Source organism: Leptidea sinapis, chromosome 4, assembly GCF_905404315.1.
Source record: "Leptidea sinapis chromosome 4, ilLepSina1.1, whole genome shotgun sequence".
NCBI lineage: Eukaryota > Metazoa > Arthropoda > Insecta > Lepidoptera > Pieridae > Leptidea > Leptidea sinapis.
The window spans coordinates 15,436,875-15,454,968 of record NC_066268.1 but is presented as its reverse complement, the minus strand read 5'-3'; the positions used below and the strand labels follow the sequence as shown (position 1 = coordinate 15,454,968).

Here is an 18,094-nt window from a genome sequence, read left to right as displayed (position 1 = left end):
TTATTTGCTTACAAGTCAGTTACAGTACCCTCAACGGATATGCCAGGAGCTATTTGAACTGTTTGGTTGTCGTCTCTGTTGTCGACGAAGTTCTTATTTCTTCTGGACAGAGGGTCATCGTATGTGTAAGTAGGCGACATAGGTGATGTAGGCGCAGAGCCGCCGTAGCCTTGTTTGTTTGATCCGGGTCCCATGGGAGATATAAGTCGCTTTGGCGGAGCCTGTTTCCTCTCCAGCATATCATTTTCCCCGCCGCCCCCATATCTCTTCATAGACGCTCTATTCTTCGGCGTTTTTTTCAGCATAGCTTGAAAGTTGAACGGAGGATCGTCCTCTTCGTTTAAGTCCCCGGTTGATTTCGCGAGTGCTTGAAGCTCGCGAATGGGGTCACAGGGTTCTGAACCGTCCGTGCCGTAGAGGCTGGCACGCCGTAGCGGGACACTGACATCTGTATCGTCAACATGAGTCGCCCACGGCGTCGGCGGTTGGTAAAACTTTTGCGGCGACGAAACAGCTTTCTTTTTATAAACAACTGGCCTGTTCGGAGTGTACTCCGTTCGTTCATCGGGCAATTTCGGCATGGGCTGGGTGGGATCTCTGCAGAAGGGCACGGTAAGGAGCGTCTGTGTGCTCTTCGTTCTGGTGTTCGAGCCTGCCGAACTAAACCGATGTTTGAAAGGTTCGTCCCACTGCTCGTGGTCTGAATCGTTAGGACTGGCAAATGTGTCGCTATAATGAGAAACCAGTTGGTTAGAACCAGAATGAGGCATACTGCGACGTATTTTAAAACTATTTATAGATTTGTATTCGTCGCAGCTTACCTCAAAGACTCTGGTGATTGTGTAAAATATGTATGATGAAATATCAAAGTGCATGGATTGTGAATGTGCAAAAATATACGCTGGTAAGTAATTTCTACATACGTGCTCTTAACGTTGGGATCACACATATGTGCCGTGTCATAAAACTGGATTTCGTCCAAGCGGAATGGTAATTTCCAAACTGTTGGTTTCCCTCCCCCAAGGAAGTCGAGTTTGACTTGAGGTTTTACTCGGTCCAATAGAACTGGTGTGCTACTGTTTGATTGCAGTTCCATAAATGCTTGATTATAAATATGAATCTGAAATTTGGTATTTTTATAGCTTGGGTTAATTACAGCAATAACACAAATAAAATAACTTAAATATTTTGTTTCGAAGTAAACGCACGTTTGAAGTCGGTATTTTCATTGTAAAATCATTTATATAGTGAGAAATCAATTTTGTTGAAGGGGCATAGGGCTCACGTGATGGAAAGTGCTGAAGTAACCGCCGATTGACACCCGTAACACCAGGGGTCAAGAAATCGAACTAGTGGTGTAACCCGATTTTTTCAGGAAAAACAATTATAGATTTTTTCTTTCTTAAAATTCATATCGCTTTAAAACAGCGCGGTCAAACTGTAGCTAAGAACCTACCAGCTCACCCCAATAAAAGACTTAGGGAATCCTGTAAAATAGTAAAAGGAAAAAACTGCCGAAAGAGTGAGTATCTACATAGAAAATGTGTCGTTTGGTAGAACTGTTTGAGATAAATAGTGGGCAAGATAGAAATCACACTTACCTGCTGCGAGAAATGAACTAGATCTTGATAACGAAAAGCACGGTATTGAAGTAGGACTTGGAAAAGCGATTTACTCTTCCATTTTCTCGCAAAGCGCTTCAGAAAAACCGACGTCGACGGATCGATGTCACCTGTTTTGTTTACAACAGGTCCATATGTTTTTCGTACGACGTGTCCTCTGTAAGCTGATAATATGAAAAAGTGTCAATATTTTATATGATATATATCGTAGAGGTTTTTAAACCTAAATAGTCAAATGTTTCTTTAACTCTAAGGATGTCGCAATCCCTTCTATCTAAACCCCCAAACCGCGATTATTCAATATACAAGCCCTCGCAAAAGTCACTTAAACAAAATTGGATAGTTAAAATCAATGACGTTCTATACATATAGACAATGCACCTCATACAAAATCAAAGCCGAAATATGGCACATGCCACCAATGACACCATAACAAGCTTCCTTACCTTCTTCGACTTCCATATTTATACATTTCTGCATTTACTCCAGTTGTTTAAAATATTATTGGTGTATAGGCAGCAATGTAAACACTATTTCAGTTTCAGCCGCGTATTTTGAATTTAGAACCCGATTTGGACAGTGACATCAGTGGAGTAGCAGTTAGGTATATTAGGCAGTGTAAGCGGACATCAAAATATATTTGTATGACATGTTTTGTCAAATTTTAAATGTGGTTAAATTCAAAAAACTTAAATACTTTAGTGGTGAAATATAAATATGCTTATTTGGTTTGTAAATTTCTTCACATCTCTCTCTTGCAACCAACTGGCGCCAAGTTTTATATACCGACGAATTGAGAACCTCCTCCTTTTTTGAAGTTGGTTAACAAGAGCAACTCTATTGTTTTCATTTCTGACTGTGTTCCATTCTGACAAGCGGGTCTTGTCTAGAGACTTGTCAATAATTGTACCATATTTAATGAAAAAATATTCGTTTTTATTAAATTACTTACGCTTTTTGCATATCGATATTATATATATAAAATACTCTTACCGATGATAAGTCACACCATCTTTCTTTGAGTCGTTAATATATTATTTAAGCACTTTTTATTGCACTCTTAGGCTTGTTGATTGACACGCGACTAAGGAGAAAAGTGTGCTTAGATTGTCTTTAAGCACACTTTTGCCGTTCCGTTATCAGACTGCGAATAATATGTCCATATGTATAGAACGCCATTGGTTAATATAAATAAACAGGTGCAGATTCATTTTCGTAGAATATTTTTACAAAAACTGCATAAATCAACCCTCTTCCTTTTATTACGTCTCGATTGAGATTGTGGCAAACGATTTTAACATATTTTTAGGTGTTTTTAAAAGTCTATGTATTGGTTAGGTACCTTTTTGAATCACCAGTGCAGCATCATCTTCATTCATATTCGCTGATTTCTGTTTTTTCAGCTCTTTAACTGGAAGGTATTTATTGTTGTAAATCATTACAATTATTAATATTATAAATCAACGTACGCTGTACTTTAAGAACTTACTATGCTGAGCTTTAGACTTGCTCTGTGCAGCTTTACGTTTACCCAAAAATGCTCGCATCATGCTTTGTACTTTGACAATTTTTTTTACTTGTGTTTCGTATAACCTGAAAGATATATTTCGTGAAATGTAGGATAATAAAGGATTCTTGATATGGTATCACGATTTTGTAATTGTGTTTGTCTTTTCGATCTCCGAAGGCAACAATGCAGTATTTTCCATGTCTGAATGTTCGATTTTTTAAGTCGATTAAATTATCCGATATTTTAATTATTCGATATTTAAGTCTTACCTAGATAAGAACTCTTCATTATAGTATTTGAGAAAGACTTTCGTTTTTCCTAATTCCCAACCTTCCATCTTAAGTCTTATCAATAACAATCTGCAGTTGTCTTTCGTTTCTTCCACGTTCTCGTCAAAGTCGAAGGCGAGGAATCGATATCTATAAGCAGACAACAGATACGTGTTAGCAGTTTGTATAGATCTACGTGTAAAATGTTATTAGTGGTTTACCGTTTAATGAATTCAGCAAACGGAATTCTATAAGAAAATCCACATTGGCGAGCTTTAGCTGTATCCAAAACTGCCATCGCCCTCAATTGTTGCTTCACAACTTCTGGTTGAAATCCTCGAGGATTATCATTCAGATCCGTTCTGATACATCTTACGAAATATATGCCACCACTGGCTGACAGTTCTTTTAGGAGTTCAAGGCTTGTAGCTCTATACGTGGCCGCCGCTGTTCTCATGCGTCGTACTTGTGAATATTGGCCTTTTGAAATGGTGTTGAATTTCTGTAATCATCAGGTTGCAAAATATACTTAAATAATATGCACAAGTATTAACTTTTAATCAATTAAAGTAATTGAAGCGTCTTTTAAATTTACCTGTGCCTTAGTATTTTCCGCGTCTTTTTGTGACTTTAACCCACTCGCTGATTTCGATGAATCAACAGCTATCGTGAGATTACCGGTTATTGTAAGTCTATTTTTGAATAGTTCCTGTACTGTACTATTTTCCGACGCTCTCATTGTTTCTATCATTTCAGGAGGCAAGAAATCTTTATTTTTATCTGCCATTTCTCTAGCATCATAGTTTACTTTTCCGGTGTAGTGAGCCACACTGAATTCGTGGCTACCTGCTAGCTTGACGTATGGTCCTTTACAATTTGATTTGATAGTGGCTGAAATGAATGTTGTAAAATTAATATAATATGAAGAGGAGTATTCATTTATTAAATTTTTAAACAGAGCCTTACACATAATAAATTCGAGCCCACTTCCAGTACGGCTTGCTTCGTCCAATACATAAAATATCCCTGCAGGGCGCGCCATAAGTTGGTCCACACTACCTTTATTATCATAATAGTGTAAAGGTATTACTGGAATCTCTTCTTCTTCTTCTTCCTGCATTTCCCAGGCAAAAATTTTTTGATTGTAAAGAAATTGCAGCTGTTCATTTGTTGTGTTAACAATTAGTTGTTCTAATCGATTTCTATGATAACACTCGAAACCAAACAAGTCTATAAGACTTACAGAGTATTTATCACCGCTGAAAAAGAATAATTTAAAATTTAAATTATTTAGCACTTGTACGGTACTTGCTGATTTTATTAGGAATCATGAGGGTAGTTGGAGCACGTACGCTCCACTATCCGAACAAAAGTCGCGCTTGGGTTGACAAGCGGACAGAGACAATTGATCTTTGCTCGGGCGTGGTTGATAGCATTACATATGTAAACCGTGTTTACCCTGAGTGATAACCAGTGGTCATCAAGTCTAGTGTTGACGTTCAATACTAGTGTCTTCATATAAACTTTGCAAGCTTGCGATCGCCAGTGACGTTCACCTGGAATACCAGATTCAGGACCGTTGGAGCAGCTGCGCCGCCGCCACCAATAAATTAAATATAAAATAATCATAAATAAGAAACTTACAAGACGGATCTCATGAATGCCAATTTAGAGTTGATTACATTCACTACCCAGTCAACAAATCTTCTATACAACGTACTTGCTAATGTATCTCGTGCATCCCTAGCATCATCAGTGCAGTGTTTTCTTTTGACTGCAGATCCATTTTCTATAAGGCAATAGTTAAGTAATGCCCACATAAACTTGGTTTCATCTAGAGCTAGCAATTTAGCAACTTTCTTGGCTTCTTCTGGATTTTCTATTTCCGCGGACCCGTTCTTACCATCTCTAAATCTAACATTTCCCAGAACTAAAATAGCAGCCAGAACAGTTTCAAAAAATTTGATTTCTTCTTCCTGCCAATCTAATTGTTTGAGGTATTCAATAATATTGTTATATTGTTTAACATTATCCTTCGCGTGTTCGCGTGCACCAGGCGTAATTCTTATTGATTCGTCTAAGATTCTCAAATACCTATGTTTGCGATATTTTTCTAAACACAGTTCTTCTAATTTATCTTCTGCCTCTTTCGCATCGTAAAAATAGTACATGATATTAAAATTTGCGTGTGCCCTGAAATTTTTATGACATAGTTAAAAATATATCTATTATTAAGTACAAGCAATTATTACTTTAAAGTAACTAATCCTACATGTCTGTTGAAGACACACGCCATTTCTCAAGTTGATACAGCCAAAATATGGCACCACTTAATTTACCAGAACTTCCATACGTCACTTGTATATTAGTAATTGCTCTTGTAGAATTTGCGTTTATTGGAGTTGCTCCACTTATACAAGCATTAATTACAGTTGCTGCATTTTGAATCCTTTCTCCTGTATTATTTTTCATTGCACCTAAATATGCGAGGTGAGAAAGTGCATGCATTACGTTTGTTGTTTTCCCAGACTTGCATTCACCAGAAAATAAAATATATTGCTGTTCATTGTGGTGAAGAGCGTTTTGAAAGGCACTATCCGCAACCGCAAAAATATGTGGTTCGTTGTCTGATCTAGATTTGCATTCATATTTTTTGTGATACTGAAAAATACATAATATTATTATCAAACAAAGCGAAAAGTAAATCATATGTTACGTAAAACTCTAATAGATACTCTTTTTAAATAAATATATCTCAGTATTACATTAGAACACTTACATGTTCATTGTAAATATCGTCAGATTGATTAGGATTTAATATTAACAATATATCTCCAATAAAGGATGCAAACGACCCTTTTTCTAACTTTGTGTGAAGTTCTGTGAGGACATTGTCTTCTGTTAAATAATCTAAAGCTGCCAGATCTTCTACTTGCATTGTTTCAGATTCAGGTCGTCCTTGAGTATAAAGTAACCCATCTTTAATAATGCGTTCCGCTCGTCTGGGCGGTAGCTCTTTTTCTTGCATGTCGTTGAATAGCATTTTTATTTCAGTAGATAACTGTGATGAGAAGAATAAAAAAAGTTACAGTTTTAATCGACTATGATTTAAATTACTAAAATAATACGTAAGTACATAACGTACATGGAAATCATTTTCTGGAACTGATTGTATAAAAGGATGTTCTTCTAGCTCCATTACGAAGGGACGATGCTCTGGATTTTTTTCCAAGCACCTAAAAATATAAGTCACATTAAAATATTACGTCCGTTATTTTAGGTATTAAGATTATCAATACTTACTCTGTAATAAAATCGTTTATGTCGTTGGAAGACATTGATGGTTTTGCCAAGCTTGGTGGCGGATTCCGTACAATTTGGAATAGCGCTCCCATTGGGTGCATATCTTCGAATGGAGCTTTACCATCAACCATTTCTATAGTGCTTATTCCAATTGCCCAGGTGTCAACTCTAATTCCGTAACCTTCTCCGCCAATAATTATTTCCGGAGCCATCCAGCTTGGTGATCCAATATTAGTCTTTGTCTTTTCCATGGAATCACTTAGTCGGCATGCCAGTGCGAAGTCACATATTTTAATTTCTCCGTTACTTTTTATTAGTATATTACTGCATCGTATGTTACGGTGTATCACTTTGTTTTCGTGTAAATAGACAAGTGCCTAGAATAAAAAAACTGTGATTAAGTATCAAAAGTAAATCTATTATAATCTATGTGTAAGATCTCGGTAGCTTAAAAAGGCACTAAAATAATATTATGTACATGTTAAACTATGAGTAATCAAGTTGATTACATCACATTGAACGTCTCATGTACATAATGTTTAAATTAGCATCGCATTGTGTTAAAGAGATCGAGCCAATAGCAGGTCTGAATAAGTATTTGACGTGGAGTGATGGAGCGACCGCCCGTACAAATGGCTTCAGACACCTGAATGACGCTACCATCAATGTCAATCAGAGTTACACGCCCCTGTGATTCATTGGGAGCTATTTGCATACGGGCTTGGTCTTGTCGTGCCTCGTGATGTCCGATATATCAGTTTGCTAATGTATCCGTTCTGTTAGGAGACAGCATGTGTATTTTCAACGTATCTACTTATCATAACGTTAAAATACAAATTAGATGACATATTGACATGTTCAGTATTTTTTTTTGTTTTATGATGAAAAGCGCACTACGTAGATTTCGGGAGTTTTATTTCAGTTAACTAACCTTTATTTGTTTTTGAATAAACTCTTATTCCGCGTTCAAAGCCGTTTCACAACTCTCCGCTTCGTTTACACAACTCGGTACTAACAGCATGTGTAAATTGTTGATTATAAAGAAATATTTAATGTACAGGCAAGGAGGTACGCTTACGGTTTTATTATACGAATAGATGTTGGAAACCTACATTGAAAATGGAATATTACATAATAATGTAAAAAATTACTTCATTTTTATGCATCTTTTTTTAAATTTCATAACAACAGGTACCCTGTCAGCAAGCACTACACGTATTGGAAACACACTTGACACGACATAAATGAGGCCCTGAGCATTGTGAAAAATGGCTACACAAAGATAATATTCATTTAACCGCATTTAATTCCGTAAGAGCTCTAAATAATCTTATGTGCCAGGAATTTCATGCTCTATCGCAGGAGGTGGAAGAGAGATTGTGCCTCGATGGAAACAGGTTAGAGGGTTCATTGGCTACCGCCGCGGACGACCATATATCTTCGGTGTGCGAGCATTATTTACGATAATTGAGCGATACCCCACGATGGGGGGCCATCACTGCGTTGTCGAGCACGCACTGACATTCACATGGACAACTAAGACAGCAACATCTCGAATCACATCTAATAATAGTACGCGACTTTCATGTAGCTTTAGATTATTTCAAATCATGCAAAATCGATAAAATACCTATTTAATTTTTTTATTCTTTTAATCAATATTGTTCCCAGCCAAGAGGCTGATTATAAAGATATAATAATTGGAGCCTCTGGCTAATTGGATTAAAATGATCTTATTCGATAACAATTTCAAACGCAAAATTCAGCAATTGATTCGCCATTGTAACGTGGATTGGCAGCTCCATTGTTTATATTTAGAATAAGGGCCTTTTCGGGTTGAATGTGACGGACGACATATTTATAGTCATTCGGATATGGGCTTACCTTGATCGTATATTTGAGGATGTAAGCGATGTGTTCTTCGGACATTTTTTTGTCTGCCGCTTTCAACTTTCTGACAATGTCCATGACAGATCCGAATTCGCATAGCTGGACAAAGAGCAATCCGTTATAAGTATGATTCACGTAAATGCAGTTTTTGTTACGATATTTCTGATAGGGTTATTTATTATCATTGTGTAAGCTTACCTCGACAACGAACCAGACCTTCTTGACATATTCTGTACGTTCGCAAAAAACGCCGTAGAAGTCGATTATATTTGGATGTTTTGTAAAGTCCCTAAGGATTTTATATTCATCTTGTACATGGTCTTCGTTTGTATCAGTATAGTTGATTACTTTTACAGCAACAACTTTTCCGGTGGCCTGGTCGTCGGCAGCTTGGAAAACTTTTCCGAAAAGGCCAGAGCCAAGTTTTTTTTCTATTTTATAGCGGTCATGAGGACTTGGTAGGGCTGATATATTGAGGGTTTCTCTAATCCTTCCTTCAAACATGTTTGTTCAAAGATGGGCATATGTAATAATATTTTACACTTGTTAGTCTAAAAGGAAAATTAATAATCTTAATTAGCTATTTCGCAAAATTATGTCTTAAATCTTATAGCTTTAAGTAATAAAGGCATAAAAGGCATTTATTTTCTCAAAATTGATTCCTTTAGAATTCTTTTTGATGTCATTTCTTATACTAATAGATACTACTACCGATTCGGAAACAAATGGTGCTCTGAGAGTGAAGAAGCGGCGCAAGAAACTCTCAGAAAATAATATATAAATTTTCGTTAGAGATTTAATCGAGAATACGAAACACTGAAAGAATATTGAACATTTAAAATTTTTGTTCAAACAAAATAAGTACCAAACTTCCTTTAGTTGTGTTCAAAAATCAATATAACAAAGTACCGTTTACCTTTTCAATGTTTAATAACGCAACTTACTTCTATCATTTTGGTATTAAAAAAAAGTTCTATAAGAAAATGTTTAGACAACCCGTTTGCCTTTCTATTCCATAAAAAATCTAAGTGCCTCCCAAGTAAAGTAACAAATAAATATATCAATCGCTTACCGTATCCGTTGAACGCGGATTGTCGACTCACCGACTTAAAATCAAACGTACTGCGAAGAGACCTGACATGTGCCGGGGCTTCGCGGAATTAAGTATCGTGTAATCCATTTTGCCACAGTAACACTATTAGAACTGTAATAGACAAATTGTATTTATAACAACCGTAATATTAGCACTTTTTATTTTGTTTATATCTGTAGGATGAGAATATATATTAAAGTTTCTGACCGAGTCTGTTACAATCGTGAGATCTAAGGCTATAGGCCGAGCAGGATGTTCAGCCTATAGTAATTCATACGCCCTGCCCATTACAATGCAGTGCCGCTCAGGACTATTGAAAAACCCTAAAATTCTGAGCGGCACTGCAACTGCGATCGTCACCTTGATGTTAAGTCTTATTTGCCCAGTCAATTCACTACCTTTGGGTTTTGCCGCCCTTCAGACCGAAACATAATAATGCTTACACATTACTGCTTCACGGCAGAAATAGGCGCCGTTGTGTTACCCATAATCTAGCCGGCATCCGGTGCAAAGGAGCCTCCCACTGGTGGAGCCTCCTACTGGTATTATATAGAGATATTCATTAATTGATTCTACAGTACAAAATCTATGTTTGTGTCGTAAACGTACATGAGACTGCGTTTGTGCTCCTACCGTGAGACATATTAAGATGTTAAGTCTCATAATTCCAGTAATTTTACTAGCTACAGCACGCGTCAAAGCGAACCATAATCAGGGCTAGCACTCACTTGGCGACAGAAAAAGGCGCAACTGTGAACTACAACACAACTAGCCGTCCTACTGTGGGGTGATCCACTTTAGTGGTGTGGAGATTCTCAACCAAAGACTGAAACATGCAATTTGCATTTCAATCTTAACATTAAATATTAGGGATGAGCAGAAACACATATCTTCGCGCAGGCGTGTAAAGTATGCAATGTTTCCAGCGCAAACGCGTTGGTTATTTTATAATCGTCGTTATTTTTGTTGTTTCTTCGCGTTTATTTAGAAAAAATCATATACTTAAATGGAATTTACTCAAATAACAACACATACTTATATCGAGATTTGGATTGAAATGCGATGCCTCCAGCGCTGACCGAAACCGAAAACTATTTTAGGATAGACAAAGGCGTAGGTATACCATACGGGCCCGCCCATTAACGATCAGTACATTATCATCATCATCATCACCCGGAAGACGTCCACTGGTGGATAAAGGCCTCCCTCAAAGATTTCCACGACAATATATCGATTTTATATTATACAGGTGGCCCAGAAGTTGACTATCCTGATCATAGTTGAGTATCCGAATCACCCCTATGTATGTTCTCCGATTTTGCGTAGTTTAGGTGATAATAATTTTTTTCCCCTTTTATCCGCTTTTTTCACCTAATTGTGGTTTAGGAGTTTTTTCTAATTATTTTGAACACTTTAAGTTAATTTTATTGTTGATAATTATTAACTACAGTTGCAATAACCACATAAGAAACTATGAATAGTATAGACAACGCGGAACTATGTAGTTTAGAATTGAGTCGTAAGTTCAAGATAACTGTTCCAGCTAAATTCATGAAAATGTTCAAGGCATCAAAAAAAATGAGAACAAGAGAGCAGTTCTCCCCGTCATCGATAAAAAGGCGATCTTACTCACATTATTAAATATCGAGGACACAGCCTAGAATTTGTTTTTCTCTGAGCTGTAATAGGCCAGTTTCATCTATCAAAATTAAATTATGAAAGTATGTTATTTATAGTATTTTTACCATAACAAATGTGAACTCAATACTAATTTGTTAAAAAAAATGACAATTATTTATATTTTCAAAATGAAAATGACCGATACCGCCGACCACCATTTTGTGACGTCACAAAAGCAGAAACAATTCGTCTGTAACACACCAACGATGCGGACTATGAAAGGGCATTGTTATTTTCTTGAAAAATCAATAATGATTGCACTGACGTTGACGTTTCTTTGTTTATGTTATTATGACGTCACGATCATGGCGGCTCTCTTTTAAGGGCGACATTTATCGTTTAAATTTAAAAAAGTTTTCTTAAAATAAAGTGGGATTATTTTAAGGAAATAAAAATACCAGTTGGCATTGATCTATCGAATCTTTACGAAAATTCTAGAATATTATATTCTAAAAAATCGATGAATAGCCTATTACTATCAAATATTTTTTGTGCGGATATCTGTCTATCCATCCATAGAATTTTTGCAATTAGATTATTATATCTGAGAATGGTACCTAGAGGTGTTTTCCAATTTGGTACCCTAAGCACATAGTTCTTATATTGACGTCAGAACCTATTAATAATAAGCGTAAATGTTATTGTATAATATAATCTCAAAGGAAATAAAGAAAGAACGATCCGTTACGATTACTTCCGCTGTCCTTTTGTTACCATCAAGTAGTCCTATTCAATAGTATCGAGTGTTAGGAGCACAGATTGTTATTGTTATGATGTCTAATACCCACTTGGCTGTCAAAAACGTCAGTGATCCGTCACGATTTCGTTTGACATGCTATCCGTGCGTCAAAACGTGAATTATCTGTGTAACGTTAATAAGAGGATTACTAGGGAGGGGAATCGGATTGGTGGTTTAAGTGTAAATGATATTTATTTTTTGTATTAGTTAATAACTGACACTTACTGTTGAACTAACTGTAGAGAAAAATTTTACTTTTTATATTAAATTGTACATTTGTCGCAGCCATTTAATGAAATAGCTGTAAAACTACTATCCCAGTCTAGCCATTTCGTTAAAAGTTAATATTGATAAATTTGTAAGGTTTGTTTAGGTTATGTTTGTACGTGTTAGTTAAATTTAGTGTTAACAGTATAAAATAATAGAGTACAATTATAAAGAATTAACGTCGGTATTTAATTACAGAGCTAGACATTAAATTGACTGATCGATTTAAGCAGATGGCTGCTTTTTAGTAAAACGGCTAGGCTGTTAATTGAAAGGCTGGTGTTAGTAGTAGTAGTAGGCTGCGACAAATGATTTTTTGTACAGTATTTCTCCGGAGTAGCAAATTTACCACTCCTATATTTTCTGACCAAAAATGTTCATTGTGGTACTGCTGTTTTCCGGTATAGTTAGTGTGGGTGTGGATGCTGGCATACGAGACATTTCATCTTCAAGGCTCAGGGTGAAAGGCGCAATTCGACGTGATCCTTGTTATATCTCTGGTCGTAAGTAAGTAAGGTCAGGTACACCAATAAAGGATTTATACTTATACATAAAAGTGTATATAAAATAATGGATATATACCTAAAAGGCAACCATGGTTATTCTTCTCGTGTTGCTATGGAGTGTAACTGATTGTGTGGTCACTAACATACATCCAAAAAATTTTCTGGTCCATTATTATCGCCCCATTCTTTTCTTTATCAAACCATAAGAAAGGTCTTAGAATTTTAAATGATGTAACTAGTAATAAAACAACAATTAGTCTAAGGAAATATTTTAATACTTATATCATTACAAACCTATTGCTACAATAAATATTAAAGTACAATATTACAATGTAAAATACCTAATTATTAACTAGTATAGGAAAAATATTTACATCACATTACTACTATACAAGGTCATTTTCTTATGGCTCAACTAAAAATATAAAACTATTTGATTACCACTGCCGATTCTCTAGTTTTTCTCTCTCAGACTTTAAATTATTCCTGTAATAAGAAGCGTTATTGGCCTTTTCTTTTGAAGATTGATAATGAAAAACCTTCTCCCATTTTGATCCCTTGAGTGGTCAATGCACAACCAATCAAGTTTACTTTGTTTTCGTAAACTGTCAGATGTAGAAATTACTGTTCTAATTATTTCGCATTAAATTATTTTGATTTTGCTTTTTAGTGAGGGATATTGTAAGTTTAATGTGTATGTATTTTGTATTTTTATCTGTGGTATATGTGGACTGATTTTAATAAGGTTTTGTCTTTATGGAATTGTGTTGTTAGCTATGGTAGATGGTTTTAAAATATAATTTTTAAAGTTCTGATGGTAGTTCCTATATGAATGCCTTAGTATATTTTTTAAATGAAATCTTTCGCAACTAAAGGACAAAGAACGATAAAGCGTTCCTTTTAATTATTTAATATAGGTACCTACCAATAATTGATTTATATGCAAAAGAGTAAAAAATTAGTGTAAAAATATGAAATAAAAATAATAAAATGAAAGGGAAATGAAACTTAAAATACAGACCACTACTATTTACGAAAGTTTATAATACTGAAGAGTATAATATTATGTATATTGTCTAATGTATTTAATTCCCACAATTCATGTTGAAGTTTGTCATTCTACAATCGCGCGTTTTGCTATAGTCTGACAACTTCGTGCGCGACCGTCCCACGGGCTGACAGAGCGTAGCGGGGCGGGGTAGGAAGATTCCAGCGGGTAGCGGGTGACACAGTAGAAATATGCTGACATCATTAGTACCTACCCCTCCCCGCCAACGTCTGTCACCCCATAGGACGGTCGCGCATGAATTGTCAGACTATAGAAACTCTGCCTCGCCTAGCCACTTAGTGAAATCATTACCGGCTGTAGTATTCCTGTAGCGATACTTATTAGGGATAGTAGATTACCTTAAAGGATGGCAACACGTTTTTTGATATTTATGCTTAGTTCATTACATCCCATCACGTGAGACTCTTGCCTCTCTTGTTTAAAAAATACTTCTCATAGTCTTACATTTCTTACATTGGATACAAATAAACCCGTAATATATCTTCGGGATTGTAAAAAACCTGGACCATCACATTTCTTTTATTTTTTAATCATAAACGTCACTTAAAAAAATCACAGTATACTTGCATTTAAACACAGTTGAATTCATATTTAATCATTTGTATCTATTGTTATCCTTTACCACATCCATGAAAACTGGACTGTGTTTTTTTATCAATAGCATAAATATTACATTGACAAATTATATACTTATTTATATGACTCCCCTTCAAAACTCCGTTATTACTAACAATAGCATTTTAACTTCGCCGTTTTCGAGAGGCTTTTGTTTGGTCTTGATCTCGTCTTCCGATTTATTTATATATTTCGAATATTAATCACTAAACGATGACATGAGCTTAACATAACTTCTATACAATGTTATATTACTTGTAACTCCTCATCATCTGATATGTGGCATTCCTCCGCAGTGCGTTTTTCAAGGAACTTTCTTCCACATACAAGCAAGCTGTGGAATGAGTTTCTTTGTGCGGTGTTTGCAGGACGATACGGCGTGAAAAAATGCGCGTAGGTACACCTATCCAATAGGCCGGCCACGCTCCTGTGATTCTTCTGCTGTTGTAGGAGAATGTGGGTGGCGGTGATCACTTATCATCAGGTGACACATAGATATATAGGTAGCTCATTAGTCATCCTCTTACATAATAATAAAAGAAAAAATAATTTCTCATACATGTACGTGAAGTTTAAAAGCCTACAATAATTTAATTCGGTAGGACTAATTCAGAGCAGTAGCTTATATACAAGCTAACGGACAAACATACATATGAATAATGTAATGCATCAGATATCGTACCACCAATTTCAGTTTAGAAAAATGCTCGCGGGTAGTCCGAGAAAGATGTCTATTTACAAACTGCAATCCATTTATCGTCTTTACATTTCTCGCAGTCAACCCTACAGCACCAGTGGAAGGTACAGTTGCAGGGTGTGATGCTAGATTTTCGGATGAGGTCATGTCCTCGGCCGCAGCAGAGAAGATCGCAGGAACCTGATCTGGAGGTCCTACCGATTCGGCATACCCGACCTGATGTACCCGATGACTCTATGCGGGCATCTGCTTCACAGAAGCTGGGTGATCTGATATAAGATAAAAGTGTTGGATAAATAATCTTATAATAATCATCTTGATAATGGGTTTGCTTGATTGATGCCTAACATAGCTTTTCTTAACTAAATTTCACAATTAATTTTGTCAAAATAATGGCTATTCATTTTATTATTGAGATTCATCTGGACGGGTAAAAATTATGGTGATTTTATTTATTTACAACAGAGCTTATAACTATATTTACAATTCCTAATATAATTACATGAAGTAAAAACTAGTGATAATCCTCGAGTGATCGAGGAAGGGTTTCAAGAATACTGGCAGCATTTCTGAACAGCTAGGCTGATCTATTGGCGGAAATAGCTGCTAGTGCAACTTAAAGGCCGGCAATCTCACCACTTCCTTCCAGTTTATCCAGGCTTCCAGTAGGCGTATTGAGACGCGTAGATAATTCCAACCATTAAGGCTGAGGTCTACAGAGCATACTTCGACTTTACTAACGTAAAACTTAGCTAAACGTAAATCTTTGATATCGTTTTTATAGTCATTAGTCAGCTCAAAATATACTGAGCTTAAGCTAAGACACCCCAATACAAAAGCTTTTATCACACCTAGTTAAGTTTAACTTAAGTAAATCCAAACAGAGTCTAAGTACTATAGGTCTAAGACTCACGGAAACTGACATACATGTGACGTCTGCGACTGTCGAAGATATCAAATAGGAGCTGCCCCCAGCACCAATGAAAGAAGCCTGGATACGAAGAGGAGCAAGAGTTTCGACGCAAGACGCATCGTAATTATGAATAGCATCAAGGCTTTTTTAACTTTGAGGACTGACGTCTATTGTATCATCAAATGGATATTGTGAAGATCAATTTTAAAGTACTCAAACTTTCTTATAATTTAGAATATACCATTATATTTTACGAGGCGAACTCCAGCAGTTATTGTCGGAGCTGTCCTTAGCTGTCGGAGCTCCTCAAATATCTCAGATATTTAATTAAAATTTATTTAGACATAGCTGAAAATTGTTTTTCGCGTTCAGTATTTTTATGTCTTGTTTCGAATTCGCTTACAACTGTCTGTTTTCTTACATAGAAGTAAGTTTGGTACTTTACATAGGGTAGTAAGTTTGGTAGTGAAGATGAAAATCTGGAGCTGAAGGTCATTCTAGATGTATACAATGATAAGAACTAACTTTTCAAAGAAGAGCAGGCTTGTTTTAGGGGCTGGTCGAGGCCGATCCTTCCTCCTGCCGCGGGGTCTGCCCCGAAGTACTGATACTCCGTTATTCAACTCTTCTTGCGCGACCATCAGAGCCTGTTTATATACAGGTAACATAATAGCATGAATCAATAGCATTTATTTAATTGACACCAAATGAGAAGAAGCGGTAAGCAACTCCTTGCTATTATTTAAAATATTTTTATTTATTAACCATTAGAAAATCATGCATTTAACATTTAGCATTAAACCAGATTGATTCTATAATATATTAATATATCAACCAAAACTGCTATAAGCATGCTACATTATTTAGATGGTTAGAGCATCCAGATAACAAAAACCTAATACTAATTTACAGATACTTCAAGTCATCTTGACGCGCGGCGCTGTGTGTGCCTGTAAACATGCAGCTTTGATCTGTGTCACAGCTCGACTATAATTTCTCGTACGACGACTGCCGCGTCACTGTGACAATATGACTTGAAGTATCTGTACCTAGTTTGTGTTGATATATTTTTGTCTAAGCATAATCGTATCCGGACAGAAAGTACTTTAATTTCTAAGAATTCGTTAATTGAACTTACCTTTCGGTACTGTCTTTTAATGGTACTTGCAACAATTCTGAAATCAGGCGTGGCTCTCCAGCAGGTTCTCAACTGACAGCTTCCAGATAGGCCATGACACTTGCATCGAACTTCCATTTGAGAAGACAGTATCTGAAATGAGAATTAACATATTGTTGCAATTTATAAAGCTATTTAAGCCTATCCATGCATTATCTACACACTTTTTTTTATGTAAAAATTATGAAAATAAAGTGATGTATAAAATAATTCCAAGAAAAGACGAGACAGGCAACGCCTAGTGTGGAACGCCCAGTATAAAATGTTAATTTGTACATGAAAAGTGTGAAATAAATGATTTTGTATTTTTTTTTTTGGTTTTTTTTTGTTGATATCATTATTAAAAATCTTTACAATAAGGGGTAAAATGAAATAAGCTTTATTCAATTTAGCTTTTTAAGAACACTTTGTATTGTCAAATCCAATTTTGCAATTGATCAACATTTTAACAAACAAAATGACAGTATTTATGCTCAAAGTTCGAAGGAAGCTTTCCAATTAGTCGACAGAGTCCAACGTGAACACTATGAAAGAGTGACTGAGCCATACATACATAAAATTCTTTAGAATTAGTTTATCTCCGAAAAAATAGCAGTCTGAGCGAGAAAACGCAACGAGCGACGTCGCAGACCACCAGCAACCCGCCGCGTTTGGCACTACAAGTCAGCAGATTGGGATAGGATGCGTTCCTTTTTTGCATCCTACCCTTGGGGCAAGGTTTGTTTGCCTTCGGATGATCCTAGT

At 36.0% G+C, this 18,094-nt stretch overlaps 2 protein-coding genes across 6 annotated transcripts in view; both read right to left on the bottom strand.

Annotated features, from left to right (window-relative positions):
- Window positions 1-2: 2 nt before the first annotated feature.
- LOC126979873 (neither inactivation nor afterpotential protein C) lies at window positions 3-9,690 on the bottom strand. Of its 5 annotated transcripts, none has more exons than XM_050829424.1 (17): window positions 9,667-9,690; window positions 8,793-9,145; window positions 8,589-8,693; window positions 6,705-7,081; window positions 6,547-6,637; window positions 6,181-6,462; window positions 5,674-6,062; window positions 5,046-5,594; window positions 4,368-4,660; window positions 3,997-4,292; window positions 3,623-3,903; window positions 3,402-3,551; window positions 3,112-3,215; window positions 2,965-3,033; window positions 1,602-1,786; window positions 924-1,120; window positions 3-729 (listed from the first exon to the last, which is right to left on the bottom strand). In XM_050829424.1, exons 2-17 carry the CDS (start codon window positions 9,096-9,098, stop codon window positions 9-11), a joined length of 4,395 nt encoding a protein of 1,464 aa, XP_050685381.1. In that variant the 5' UTR covers window positions 9,099-9,145; window positions 9,667-9,690; the 3' UTR covers window positions 3-8. The 5 variants fall into 5 exon arrangements, with proteins under 5 accessions (XP_050685381.1, XP_050685382.1, XP_050685383.1 ...); XM_050829425.1 differs by having other exon boundaries at window positions 3-660; XM_050829426.1 differs by lacking the exons at window positions 8,589-8,693; window positions 8,793-9,145; window positions 9,667-9,690 and adding an exon at window positions 7,636-7,751.
- Window positions 9,691-13,132: 3,442 nt separating this feature from the next.
- LOC126979911 (protein Wnt-10a) overlaps window positions 13,133-18,094 on the bottom strand; it is a 56,289-nt gene continuing 51,327 nt past the window's right edge. The window contains exons 4-6 of the mRNA XM_050829503.1: window positions 17,312-17,443; window positions 16,699-16,820; window positions 13,133-15,529 (exon numbers count right to left, since the gene is read on the bottom strand). Coding sequence (XP_050685460.1) covers window positions 15,295-15,529; window positions 16,699-16,820; window positions 17,312-17,443 — 489 coding nt within the window. The 3' untranslated portion in view covers window positions 13,133-15,294. The remainder of the gene's footprint in view (window positions 15,530-16,698; window positions 16,821-17,311; window positions 17,444-18,094) is intronic.

Excerpts from the sequence above, each read along its gene's own strand:
- LOC126979873 (XM_050829424.1), bottom strand. The coding sequence starts at position 9,098 with ATGTTTGAAGGAAGGATTAGAGAAACCCTCAATATATCAGCCCTACCA. Across the intron at positions 4,661-5,045 it reads GCATTCATGAGATCCGTCTT|CGGTGATAAATACTCTGTAA; the intron begins GTAAGTTTCTTA and ends ATTCTTTTTCAG. Across the intron at positions 3,034-3,111 it reads CAAGTCTAAAGCTCAGCATA|TTAAAGAGCTGAAAAAACAG; the intron begins GTAAGTTCTTAA and ends AATACCTTCCAG.